Genomic DNA, 14,139 nt, shown 5'->3' with positions numbered 1-14,139 from the left:
AAATCCTACACATTTACACTTGCTATTTTTTGGTCATCATCATCAAACTGTCTGCCTCTAAAGGTCACAGATTATAAACGGAGCAAACTGGAGAGCGTGGCGACAGACGTGTGACTCACAGCTGTGGCAGGTCGCTCCGCTGTAGCCGCTGTCGGTGCAGTTACAGTGAAAAACGGTCCACGACTGACTGCAGCGGCCGCCGTGTTCACAGCGGCTGGGAGAACACCTGACAGAGAGAGAGAGAGAGAGAGAGAGAATCACAATAACATCCTAATAGAATCATATGTGGGAGGACCTTTCATTTCAAGAAAAATACATGTGCAACACCATTCTGCGAAGAACAATAGGCCTACAGAAACACATTTGCTTGTTTTGGCAGCCTATATTTCAGAGCCATTCTCCACGGCTCACTGCCAAATAGGACAAAAGCAGTTGTTGCCAAAAGCCCTTGACATTTGTTATTATCAGGAGAAATGCACTGTCTATGTTTGTAAGAAAACAATTCCCCTCATGCTTGTATAAACATAGACTTCAAACCCGTTGCTAATTTGTTTGCTACTTTTGTTTTTGCAGTACATGATAGTAAATCTTGATGATTGTCAACAATACTTTCAGTTTTATGGTAATTTTTTTTTTGAAAGTGTGAGCAATCTGTTACATAATGACTTTCCATTAAATGGATAGAAAGCATGTTCCTTTGTGTTTGCTCCAGTGCAGTATTCAGTTCATGGCCAAATGTCACAAATAACATAACAAGTGGAAATGCAGAGTATTCTTTTGATATTTGGAGGTCATCATTTCCATTTTGGCAACACGTTGAAGGAGGTTACTGAAGGAGGGAAACAACTCAACTCAACCCAACCACCTGACACCTTTCCATCTTTTTTATCGCGTTGATGCCCTGAAGAGGAAAAAGTCGTTCGTCTACCACTTTATCGTCCATGTGAAGGTCGCGAGGCAGCTGCTGCCAATCCCCGCTGACATAGGGTGAAGGGCGGGGTACGTCATGGACGGGTTGCCCATCCAACACAGGGCCATACAGAGACAAACAACCATTTCCCTTTAAAATATCTTTTTTTTTTCTTGTTTCTTAACCTTTGACCTGGAAATGGCTCCAATCTACACCCATTCATTATTTGTTGTGGGTGGTCCAGGCTCAGGTATAGAGACACTGGCCCCCGTTGGACTGCATTTAACAACGTGTCCTGTAAATTCTGCATGTTGTGACAGTTATTTCCATGTTCACCGTGCACCAGGGAACAGTTTAACACACAGGTGCTTGACCTCATAAATGCTCTACAGAATGAAAGGGGCATACATTCTTCTTCCAAGTCGTGTGGAAGCTGTTATTGCTGCAAAAGTGCAATCGACTCCTTATTAAAGTGCTGTATATGTATTTCAAAACATCATTGTTGATGTACTGGTCAGGTGTCCCAATACTTTTGTCCATATAGTGTATGTGAGACTCAAGGCTGGATCATTGGTGTCCAGTCATTAGAATACAACTCTTTATCAAAAACAGAAAAAGTGATGAATTCTGACTCACTAAAACAAAACATCACAGTGTGACACATGCCCATTGTTGCGTGTGGCCATGACATCACTCACTCACTCACTCAGACATTCATTCAATCACTGTGCTGTGCCTAAACCCCCATGTCTTTCCTTCCTCATCAGGATGGCACACTCAGGCTGACACACCTGCAGCAGATCCAAAATCGCTACCGCTCAATTACCAGCCCGCTCATGTAGCTCATGAGACAGACACCCAGCAATACCTTAGTCCCACATTATGATTTGTTAAATACCTTTTTCTTTCAGTAATCTTTGATTTAATTGTCATTTTATTTTGGCCTGGAGATGGCCGGCAGTCCTACTTTTTAGTTTTAGTTTATAATTTGGTTTTGCCAGGGAGGGGGTGGCCTGGTCCCCCCTCCATTTTGCTGAGTTTGGCCGGCATCTCCACCCATTGTCAGTTAAATCCATTTTCAAACTGCAAAAAGCCTCATTTAAACTGCAGATCCACAGAAACACAGTAGGCCAGTCATACTGTTTCACCCTGAGGCACACGGAGTGTGAAGTTAACTTCAGTCCAAACAGACCACATTCATCACAGTGTGTATAACTCTGCAGGGAACGCTGTTCCTAACGTCTCACAGATTGTGCCCTAAGCTTTTGGTGACAGTCTGAAAAAACCTTAAGGGTGCTCTTACAGATTTAATAAAAAAAAGCTCTGTGTCATGACGATGACAGCAGTGAAACCCATAAAATGACCTCCGCTAACACATATTTTACACGTTACCACAGATTGCATTCAAGCATTAAGCGTGTGGTCTTAAAAAACTTTGCAAACAGTCAAAGTCGAACATCTCCAAAGTGTCTGTTTGTCTCAGTAATACTGATATGGGGCTGAAACTGAATAATCTTTATTTATTTTTGATTTTCCTATTATGTTCGTACTGCTGAGTCTGACGTGAGGGAGAAATTGCCATTTATGAGCCAAACATGGCTCAACCAGGACTTGTTTCACCAAACTGCTTGGCGAAAATCAGCTGTAAGAAACATCATCATCATCATCATCATCACCATCTGATATCAGACGTCTCTACAGAGCGAGAGCAAATCAGTTCCAACCCCATCATTAGAGATGTTAGTGTGAAATATGTGTTCCATAATCCAGTACAGCCCACAGAGGACGCTATAAAAATTGAAATGGCCCTTGAAAGGAAAAAGGTTCCACACCCCCGATATAAAACAAGGTGTTGAACTGATGTTGTCGTAAAGAGGCTCCTTGTGGGTTTGACTTCCATTTGTGCTGTTAATGGAGTGTTTGCTTTGGATAATAATGCTCTTTTGGTACAGGCAGCTATAATAAAACACACACTCAAACACGTTCCCCGCACACAGCGCTGCAGAAAACCCGCTCTGGAGTACAACCACACACTGATGCCGAGTCCATTTTCCGCCTGACGTTACAGTACACCACAACCCAAGGGCCCACAATTCAATCAGCTGAATCACAGTGAGAACATGTGGTGGATTGACTGGAAAACAGGATTTTTGTTTGTTCAGTGTACAGTTAGACCTGAGCATGAACTTTGCTGCAGTTGTTGAATCGTAATCTAATGAAACCTGAACAAAATTAGATGTTTAATTAAAATTACTGGAGCAGATTGTCTGGGAAAAAAATGTGTGATTAGTTTGATATTTGTATCTATGGCCTATACGATATTCTGTGTGTGTGTGTGATGCTCTTGTGACAGGTGCGTAATTGATGTAATTGTCTCATTAATTGCGTTGCCGTTTGGCGTGACACCAGGACAGCGAATGATTGGATGTGCTTCTCTCATCTCCTGCAGCTCGAGTTATTGCTCTGATGCCGCGCTGTCGTCGGTGATTTGCACTTTCATTTATCATCTTACAATCCATGAATTAGACTGAAAGTACTTATCATGAGGTCTCAAACTTGCCCTTGCGTCAATTAATTTAGTTTCAAGCCTCTGTTTTATTTACAGGGCCGCTACAAACACAGATGCTCAGGTTACAGCTGCAATTTATGTGCGTCTATTGTGAGCTACGCTGGATTTAGGTCCTTGTGGGTTTAATTTCCTGGGAGAAAATGTCTTAACTACAGGGAAATGGAACTACAGTGTTATAGAACAGCAAACTGTGTGTATAACAAATGCAGGATGGATACTGCAGTTTTCTACTTCTCACAAGAGTTATAACATCAGTAAAACTGTGTTAATGTTCGCAATCAGTTCAGTTCTCGAGGCTTCAAATTACAGTCTACGCTTATAATGGTTGTTGAGGATTTGTTTTATCAACACCTTTACCTAAACATGTGGTATTAAGGGTTCGGTTTAGGCCAAGGGTGAGTGGATGTCCAGCACCTGCTACACCAACACCAGCAACAACTTTTGGAAATTGGAAAATGAACCCAATAAAACGCATCCCATTATCTATAGAGAGTTTCAGGGATGGATACATTGTTTTGCATCATCTGAAACAAGTGTGTCTCTTCATGCTCAGGAGAAAGAGCTGTGAACCCAAAACATCAACACAAAGATGAACACGTTACAAAATGTTTTCCTATAAAACTTAAAGTTCAAAAGTATATAATTTATTATTGGAAGAAAATGAATATACTACCCATATGTATGGTGGTATTAATGTATAATTGCTTTAAAATAAAAAAAAAACCTTCGTGACCACATCTTGATCTCGTCACTGTTGTAATCAGTCAATCATTTACTAATAATATGCATCTCTATGGTCTGTGCAGAAAATGTGGGCATTGTTAAATCCCAAGGTTTTCTGACCTGTCGATGATTCCACACATATCAATGTGGAGGTTGCTGTAGTTCCCCAGCTTCTTTTGCTGAACCTTGATCAGATCCACGTTCTGACTGTCCACAGTGAAGAGACGCATGCAGCCCTGGAAGACGTGGAAGGGGTTTCTGCATTCCTGACTGTCGTCTTCAGCGGGACAACCTGAGCACAAAATGCACAAAACGCACAAAACACACAAAACACAGAGAGATTCCTTCAAGTTTCTGGTCTTCCATTGAACTTGAAGTCAATTTTGCAAAATACGTTCCTATTTAGAGGAAAATAGATGACATTTATGAGGGGCTTGCTTCAAACCAGGGCTTTGTTCTGCATGTCCATTTGTATAACTCGTCTACATACGAATCTAATTAGATCACTTGTAATCAAAAGTGTTAATAGTCTGCTTAAAATGATCTGATGTGTATCTATGTGAATCCAGTATTATTCCCCCATAATATAATACTTTATATTATTCAGTACAAAAATGCACGTGTTAAATCTTACATCCAGGAACCTTCCATATGACTGTTTGACACTTAAATTCACACATCATGTTTTTATTTACTAACTAAAAATACGGCTGAAACATTGACTCTCACCACCAAAGAAGAGGCGACTCTCTGAGGCGACGGGGAAAGAAGAGCCAGCGTGAGCGCCGCCTCCTTCCTCTTTATCCACCGCGATGGTCAGACGTCCTCCGCTGAGGTCCAGCTCCACTGAATGCCACTGCCCATCATTCAAAGCAGAACCTTGGAAGCAAAAAGCCATTAACACAAATTGCTGAAAACATTACCCCTCCCTTTTTTCACGTGTTTATGGCTTCACACGGAGCAATTAAGTCCCGCAGCAGATGTCGCAAGATTTTGCTCCAAGAAAAAGAGGGCAAGCATGGGCACTCATGTAGTCATGATCAAATGATCCTATCACTCCACAGCCACACAGGGACCAAGCTGCTATTTGGAAACAGAATCCCTGTCTTTGTCACAGTGAACATTATTTAAAATAATATGATCACGCAACGCCAGAAAGTGATTTGGCAAAGAGAGGTGAGTGGATGATTTCCAAAAAAATCAGGAGTCCAGAACAGGTGTCTATGACTCATTGACCTGCGCCATGTTGCAGCAGCCTGGTGAGTCTGGATGTTGAGGAGCGAATTGATCAATATCTCATTATCTCCTCTATTTTTCTTAGCAGCGTGTTCCACTGCTTTCAGCTGCACAGCGTAAGAATGATGAGGGTTTGTGACGGGAGCTTTGGCAACAATGATGACACCGGAGACAGGAAAAGAAAAAAAAAGGGTTCTAATTGACTTTGTGGGTACTTGTGTAACTATTTGCTTTCTCCCTCAGAGCTAATTTATTAGAGACAAGGTAATGAGCGACTGCGATTGTCCAGTTACAGATGAGCAAACACAAGGCTTTGGAATCTGATTAAAAAACTATAAAAAATAAATGATGTTTGTCATTCAAATACAAACTCTAACCATTGATATGTCCATGCTAAAGTCAGTTTAACACAGAAAATGATCTCAACACACAATGTTAACAACTATCAGTAGATAACAGATACTTATTAGGAGACAAACCAAAGTACTGGGTGTTTACTTAGACCATAACAGAGGTTTCCTACTCAGGTCAGTTGATTTTTACAGTTTGTTCCTTTATCTTTGGTTAAAAACAACTTGGTCGACTATAATATTTTCTCATTTATTTGTTCATTTAGCTATTTGTATTGATTTAGTAATGACTTTGACTGCACATTTTATTAATTAGAAGATTTAGTAGGACATGTTGTCAGTCGTGCCACCCCCACGATCCTCAGACATTTCTGCCTTTATCAAAACAAGCTCTTAATCAAGGAAGAGACGTCAAAACCACTGCATCTGCTCAGCAGCAAACTGTAGCTGACACATATAACAGAGGAAAATGTGATTTTGTGGATGGATTCAAGTCCTTGTGAGTAATTCTACCAATGCAGCAACAAGCAAAGCATACTTCATACAGTCATGATTCAGTGTTTCTTATGATAATTTCTTATGGCAATAATTGCATAATCATAAATAAACTTTAGATTTGGTTGCATATGTTTGTGGGATTAGATTATGCTGCGAAACTTTAAAATAAACTGTTTTTGTACAAGATGTGTAAAATAAATATAAAATATTCCAATTTCAAAGCAAGTGTGTGTATAAAGCGATTCAAAAAGAGTCTAAACCAGTTCAAGTATCAGTAAGTAGGAACTATTTATAAGAGTAACCACTAAGATGAAGATTTAAAGAGTGTTTTGACTGACCTGTGCTGAGCTCCAGCAGAGCCCGGCCAGTCTTATGGATCTGTAGGCGGAGCCTGGCCTCACTCAGGTACAGCCAGACGACTCCACCTTGCTGCAAGAGCTCAAAGGTGAGCAGAAGCCCGGCCTTGTTCCACGTCCTGAACTGAAACCCTACGGACACGCCCCCTGAAGAGGGTGCAGTTGCCCCAGGCAGCTGCAGAAAACTCTGGGGGCCGGAAAACGTCACGGCAACGGAAATTAGCTCAGCACAAGAAAAGGTCACATTGCCCTGAGACAGAGAGAAAAGCATAGAGGAGGTGAAAATAAATGATTACTGGACAGATAAAACAACATGGAAACATGAATATTAATCAGTTGCAGAGGGTGTCTCAAAGTGCCCTCGTGTCGCAGGGATCTCATCAGCAAGTCTCCTTAAAAAGGACATTGGTATTACCATAATGATAACAGCAAAGCTGGAGATACGATTAGGAAGCCAAACTGGAAACAAAGCCCCCTGTGTCACCTATAGCTTGGATGTAAGAGAGATAAAGGATGAAAAAAGGTGTGTCAAGCACTGCCATATCTCGGCATCTCTATTACAGTCGTGTGTTTTTCGAGTAGTGGTAATGGCTGCCACTTCATTGCTAAAGCTGGCGCAGTAATACAGTATATTGCAGTCCAAGCTCTCTACTGGGAACATCAGCCTGCCCTCTTGATGACACTGTGGAAACACGCATGACATTTAAAAGCCCGTTGTGGTGCAGTTTAAGTGATGGACAATAATCTCTGTTGGAAAGACATGAGTGAAAGCAAACGTTACCTTTAAAAGAAAAAAACAACCTTGAAAAACCTCTCGACTCCAGCAAAAGACTCATCCACTCTTCTCCTCTACCAACAGTCTTATTTTCTATGTATTGATGCTCCCTTCACACATTTAAATCACCTTTCACTGTGTGTTATTAAATGCCGACCTAAGTACCTTCGGAGCCGCGGAATCATTACAATTACCATGTGCAGCCATGCGTGTGAAGCTGTACACCTCTTTATTGAGGATTCATGTTTTTTTCTTTTCTTTCCTTTTCTTTCCGCAGTCCAGACCTTTACCATCACGAGAGAGCAGTTATTACTCTGCTGCAGAAATGCCTCATAGTCTTTGCACAAAGCCCCCAGTTCCACTCATTGTGAATGCAGAAGCATCTGAAGGTCCTGATGGCCACGATAAGGAGGCATTAGTGAGCGACTTAACTGTCTGTGCTCCTTTTGTCCGGGCTTCATTAACCAGCCAGCGACTCATTTAGCAGATGCACCAAGATCAGAGCTGTAAATCCAATATTTCAACACTGAGACTGAAACCATGTGTCTCTGAGGGGAATCACTGACATAATAGACTTAACGTCATCTCCTACACTCACACTAACCTAAGTCTAACCATATGATGAAGAAAAAGATGCACCTGTGCAGATGTGTAATGTACAGTAAGTTACAGGAAATCCTTTACACACAAGCTCGAAATACTAACAACACAACCAGCACCAAAGGTTATGTACTGCAGCTTTAAGATAATGTAAAGACAAAGGTTAAAAGGAGGCAATAAAGTAACATTGTACTGATGTTAACTGCTGCCAAACACGATGAAAAACTTACCATTAGAGTAACTCTGCTGTCATTTTGCTTTGCCTGCTCTAACAAGTTGAGGTCGTTGTAGAGCAGGTTTTCCAGGCAGCCGTGAAAGCTCCTCTTTGAGAAGACTGTTTTCTGAGAACCAAGGCTCTGGACTGCACCTGCACTCAGCTGTGAGGGAACAAAGTCAGTGTGCAATTATTTATTAACAATATTTACTTTTATGAGGAAACTACAGTAGTTTCAAACTAAAAAAAACCAAAAAACTAGGGACATCAGTTGTTGTGAATGCTGATTGACAAATAGAGGAGAGACAACTATGTCCTTCGCTTTGTTGTTCTACATTACATTACATTACATGTCATTTAGCAGACGCTTTTATCCAAAGCGACTTACAATAAGTGCATTAAAACATTTGGGTACAAAGTTCTACAACTGTGTACTTGCTACGCTTCAAAATGTAAACACACATAGCTTGTTTGTCCATGGAGGCTTCTGTAGAATCCATAGACTGTATGTAAAAAGTGGATATAGTCCAATTTTCAGGGTGAGTCTAAAAAGTCTTTTTTGGCAAAACATGGCAGCACAAGATGGCATTCTCCATAAAGCAAGACCATCAAATAAGTGGATACAATAGGCTCTTTGTAAAATATTTAATTTTTTTATGCAAGCATAATTATGGGTAGAATGTTCAGTGTATTTCTGCTAATGAACCCGACTAAATGTAACACACTGGACCTCTGCACAGTGTTCTATGTCTGTATTCAATATTCTTTTTGACCTCACCTGTTCAATGTCCCAGTGGTCAAACGCTGCAGGGATTTGAACCCTCTCAGTGTGTTTGTCCACAGTGAGGTTGAGGTGAGAGCTGCGTCTCTCCAGTACAACATGGTGCCAGTGTTGATCGTCTAACAGGCTGCCGAGGGAAGCGAGAATCTGAGGCTCGGAGGATGAAGTCTCACCTGAAACGGCAAAGATGGAGCAGTATAAAAATGAGATTTTCTGATCTCAATAAAGCTTTCTTGAATATTTGACCTGTTGCCAACAGACGTGAAACTGCAGCCAAAGCTACTTCACCGTAATTCATATTCTGCTACTGTCAGAATCCCACAGCGAGGACCACACGGAGGTCATCCTCTGTCATCTCATTAGAAATGACTGGATATGTGCATATTTGAATTTGTGATAAAGCCTAATCTGAGAAACTACAGAGGAAACACGGTGAGACATCATTAATGATAGATGAGCACCAGCAGGTCTGAATTAGAGGACACATTTCAGTATTCTCCAAAGAACTGTGAGAGAGAGCTGACAAAAAAAAGAACTGAATACAATCAGTCGTTAAAAATGTATGAGGTTATTCTCTGGGGAGAGAAAATCCCAGCTTCACAGAGACAAACAGAGACCGTTTGGAAGATGATGGACAAATGAATCTTTGATATTTCCACTTGTTTAGCTGAGATGATATATTTGCAGACCAAATTGAGAAGAAGTTCATTCCGGAGAAAGAAAGTTAGGATGTGGAAGCTCCTGTCAACACGTTCAAAGTGATGAATTATTTGATTACTGCAAGACTGAATGGAAAGCAACAGTGCAAGGCTTAAAAATACATCATCTCACGTCACTGACATTGATTAATGGGACAATTATGAAGTTGAAGGAGGTGAAAAAGATCAGGAGAGGACTTTATGATTGAGTTTTCCATTGGACGGATGGTTTGATTTCTTGATGAAAAGAGAGAGTGTGAATCGATATGAGAGATCAAAGAGCAAACAAAAAGAAAATGAAATGCTGATCATATTTACAGTGGTCCCCACTCTCTCTTTATTTTGTCTTAGTTTTTAAAAAAGTTCCTCTGGTTTCTCTCCTTTCCAGCAGCGCTGAGATCAAAAGACGGCGACATATTTGTGGATTATAAATGTATTTGTTTACTTCTACAGTTAACAACCAAGATGATTGTAATTGGTCTGAAGATGTGTGTTGAACCCGTTAATGTGACAGCATTAAACAAGCCCAATAGTTCAGTCTGTTCTAATAAAGGAGGGGAAAAAACGGCATAAACAGCATTTGTAGATGAATATTCTTCTTCTTCTTTTATTTCACATATTTCACTGCTTTGGTTGCAGGTCTGTCTAACTGCATCCTGAGGCATGTGATGTTGGCATTGTTGGGCATGAATGCTTTCAGTGAATGTCACTCAGTGAGCACTGAACTGAACAAATCAATTTAAAAATCATAAACATGAGCAGCCTTTCACTTTTAATCAGGACGGATGTGTCCATGTGACCCGAACTTTGATTAAGTTCTTTTTAAGTGTGAACTGACACAGCGTAGGATGTTGGTAACTCGTTCCTTGGAACTTGAAAATAAATGGAGAGTTTGCAGTGCCATGGCTGAGCAACTTTGTTTTTTAGTTGTTTTTTTTAAAACCTGGGATAAGGGTTCAAGGGAAAACTGTGGTGCTTTGTAGCGTTTAATAGAATACAGAACAGCAGCCCTGAAAAACCTAATGAGTCTTTGAGCAGGACTGTTCTATGAATTGAGATGGGGGTCAACATCAATCAATAGGTTACTTCCTGATGGGAGTGCGAATGAATGCAGAAAATATTAACAAGCAACGGGTCAGCACATCTGACAAATTTAAAGATCAGTGTGATGCTGGCACAGGAGAAAGGTCACGGGGTCTCGTGCATCAAAATCAGTTTTATTCATGAAACAGGATGTGCATAAAAATGGAGCCTGGAAAAAACATGGGAACGAGAGAAAGCATTCAGAAAGAGCAAGACCTTTCAGTTTCCTACAGTGTCGGACAAACCCTATCTAACATTATTTTTCTTTATTTTGAGAAATGTTGCCCACAAACAGAGACTGTTTACCTCTGCCAAGGATACAGGTGTCAGTCGCCTGTAAACGTTGCCCCACAAAATTCCACGTACAAAACTTCCATTTCCAAATGAAGTTGGGAAGCTTTCACGAAAATGGAATAAAAACTAAAATATGTCATCTGTTAATTCACTCGAACCTTTATTTAACAGATAAAGGTGTCGCAAATATGTAAATGAAAAACAGAACATGACTGCAATATATTCAAAAAGGTCGGGAGAGTTTGCAACGTGACGCGACAATTAGTGGGAGGATCCACCGAAGGCTTAGCGGATGGATTGTGGTTCACCACTTTGGGACAAACTTTATGAGAAAATTCACAGTTAGCTCAAAGACAATGTTGAGTGCAAACATTTGAGGTCTTTCACCTCCTACAGTTTATGATATTGTGAAAAACTTCAGGGAGTCGGGGGAAATCTAAGTGTGTAAAGACCAAGGGCAGAAACTCCACCTGAATATGAATGAATATCGAGCCTTCATGAGGTACCGTAAGAGACACAGTGTGTGATGGACATAGATACAGAGTACTTCGGAAAATTTCTTCATCAAGAACTGTAACCTGAAACGTTACCATGCAAAGAGGAAGCCATACGTCAATGTTGAAGTAAAGTTGTTGATTTCTCATCAGGGTTGGACTGAAAAACAGTGGAGAGACATGAAGATACAAGGCCAATCAGACAACGAGGACCAGAGTGTTGGGCAGATCAAGCCTTTACATGGAAATGACATTAATATAAAAATAAATGTGGTGATTCACAACACTATAGGGACTATTTATAAAGTCTACACAAGACTAATTCATATTTAGACTCAACGTAATTTGACAAGCTCATTTCATTATTGTTTAACTACAGTTATTACGGTAATATCATTTCATCTTTTAGTTTTAGGAGTACATTAGTCCTCGCCAAGAATATTTGCAACCGGGGGTTAAATAGAAATTTCTTCTGTGCAGGTCAATTGTTCATCGATCTGTGAGTAATGCCTCAGTGCTCCAACAGTGGAAGAAGTGTACTCCTCTTCCTCACATGATAAAGATGAACGAGGCTGAGGGTTATGTGTTTGTTGTCTATATTCTAATGCTGTGTTTTTATCACTCTGTCCTCTAAGACAGAGTCGCTGTTGCTTTTGTACCAGCGCGTTACTTAGATTTGCCTCATAAAGTGAACTGCAGCTGTTTGGACATGAACGCATTAGTGTTAGCACAGCAAAACAGACCACGCGTGAGCTCAGGGTCAATGAACACAGCAGATGTAGCCTTGATTACACAAATCTATAAAGTAAAAAAAAAAAAGAAAAGAAAAAGCCAATGTAGAGAAACAGAGATGGGGAAAGGGTGGAGGGAAGCACCAAGGACAGAAAGAGAAGAATAATGGTGGGTATGTGACCATGACAAATGGGGGGAAAATGGTCGAGAGCTGCAAGAGAGTATTTATGATACCAAAACACACAATGATGTAGAGAGAGAGGAATGATCATGAAATGATTCATTGCTTTTAATCTTCAAATATCTCTGTCTCTCTCTTCCTGCCTTTGACTTTAGTTTTAAGAAGAAGATGGTGTCACTAATATGGACATTAGACGTCACACTGACTCTCTTTTCGCCCCTTTCACACCTGCACAGCTCCAGTTCAAGTAGGTTCATAACATACACGGCGGTGCTGTGTCTCCACCAGTCTTGTAACCAAACCTACGTCTTTGCTTACAATAACAATTTGAGCAAACAAGCACTTATGGAGATAACTCAGAGTGGCGTTTGCCCCGTAAGATTACACTGCAGCCGTAGCTGCTGCCCGAGGCGATCTACTGGACCAATTATGAAACTTTTTATAAGCACTTTTCACGTACACACTCACATTTATAATCAAAGAGAGCCCCGGTCGAAAAATACCAGAATTCCCATTTAATTTGACTCAGTTTCTAACCCTAACCCTAACCACTAGACAGCTTGACCAAAAAATGATTCCCAACAACTTAATCCCTAACCACAATTCAAACCTTAACCTAATCACAATTTTATATATTAGCCCTAAACCTAACCAGTTCCTCAGAAATGAGTTTCTGCCTCATTAGGATCAGGTTTTGGGTCTCCATAGCAACTAATGGCCCTGACAAGGTAAAGGTTTATGCCAGAAAAGGTCCTAAAGAGGTAACAAATACAGGGAAACTGATGAGATTTAAAAGCAGACAGGGAAGGGACCTCTCTAATGTGTAATGGCAACCCGTTCAACAATTTAGGGGACACTCTTGAAAACCCAGCTCTTCCAAGAGCATCTGTCCGAGCACTTACCTTACCCCCTCCTTCTGCACTTGGCTCCACCTCGGCACTCTCACGGATAAAAACGTCCTCTAAATGCTTGAATGTTAAATGTCCATTTTTTTGGAAGCACTAAGAGCAGCTGATCAGCTGATCTTAGAGACTATGAACGCACGCATGACTGCAGCAGGTCAGAGAGGAAGGGTGGTGCAAGACCATGAAGGTTTGGTTTTAAAATCAGGAATTGTGCTCACACCTGTGCATCCTCGCTAAAAGGCGAGCAGCAGCATCCAGGACAAGCAGGAGGCAAGAGAAGTGGACAATAGTCCAGACACGTTGTAATGAAAGCACGGATCAGGTTTTCCCAGACAAAATCAATTCATTTCAGTGGGTTTTATTTTGCCCTTTTATCTGATACCAATGTTCAATGTAACCGCAGAGTCGTGGCCGTGTGAGGACTTTTACAAGATCTAAGACAACCACGACTTATCGAAAAGATCACTGTTAGTGCAAAAGGCTGTCGCCCGTCGTCCGTCCTCAAAGATCCCAGGATTACCCACGATGCAGCAGACGTGGTCACTCCAACCGTGATGACGGCAAAGAGGAGTGGGAACCGACGGAGAGTGCAGCACCAAGAGCTCAGTCTTCATCTCCCACTATAGGCCAGTGTATAAACATCTCACCAGTCACTTTATTACATACACAGGACACATTAAGGGGCAGGAGATGCAGTCTGATGGTGCTGTGCCTCTAGAGATGACCTTCTGCACACCGTG

At 41.1% G+C, this 14,139-nt stretch overlaps 1 protein-coding gene across 3 annotated transcripts in view; it reads right to left on the bottom strand.

Annotated features, from left to right (window-relative positions):
* The window catches only part of LOC131461620 (contactin-associated protein-like 4), an 88,743-nt gene that overhangs the window by 32,655 nt on the left and 41,949 nt on the right, over positions 1 to 14,139 (bottom strand). For all 3 annotated transcript variants that reach the window (XM_058632912.1, XM_058632913.1, XM_058632914.1), the window contains 6 exons: positions 9,010 to 9,185; positions 8,248 to 8,394; positions 6,625 to 6,892; positions 4,932 to 5,081; positions 4,323 to 4,494; positions 120 to 226 (listed from right to left, as the gene is read on the bottom strand). In XM_058632912.1, the coding sequence (XP_058488895.1) occupies positions 120 to 226; positions 4,323 to 4,494; positions 4,932 to 5,081; positions 6,625 to 6,892; positions 8,248 to 8,394; positions 9,010 to 9,185 (1,020 nt within the window). The remainder of the gene's footprint in view (positions 1 to 119; positions 227 to 4,322; positions 4,495 to 4,931; positions 5,082 to 6,624; positions 6,893 to 8,247; positions 8,395 to 9,009; positions 9,186 to 14,139) is intronic.

This window comes from Solea solea, chromosome 1, assembly GCF_958295425.1.
Source record: "Solea solea chromosome 1, fSolSol10.1, whole genome shotgun sequence".
Lineage (NCBI taxonomy): Eukaryota > Metazoa > Chordata > Actinopteri > Pleuronectiformes > Soleidae > Solea > Solea solea.
Note: the sequence above shows the minus strand (reverse complement) of the source record. Positions and strands in the feature narration are given on the sequence as shown.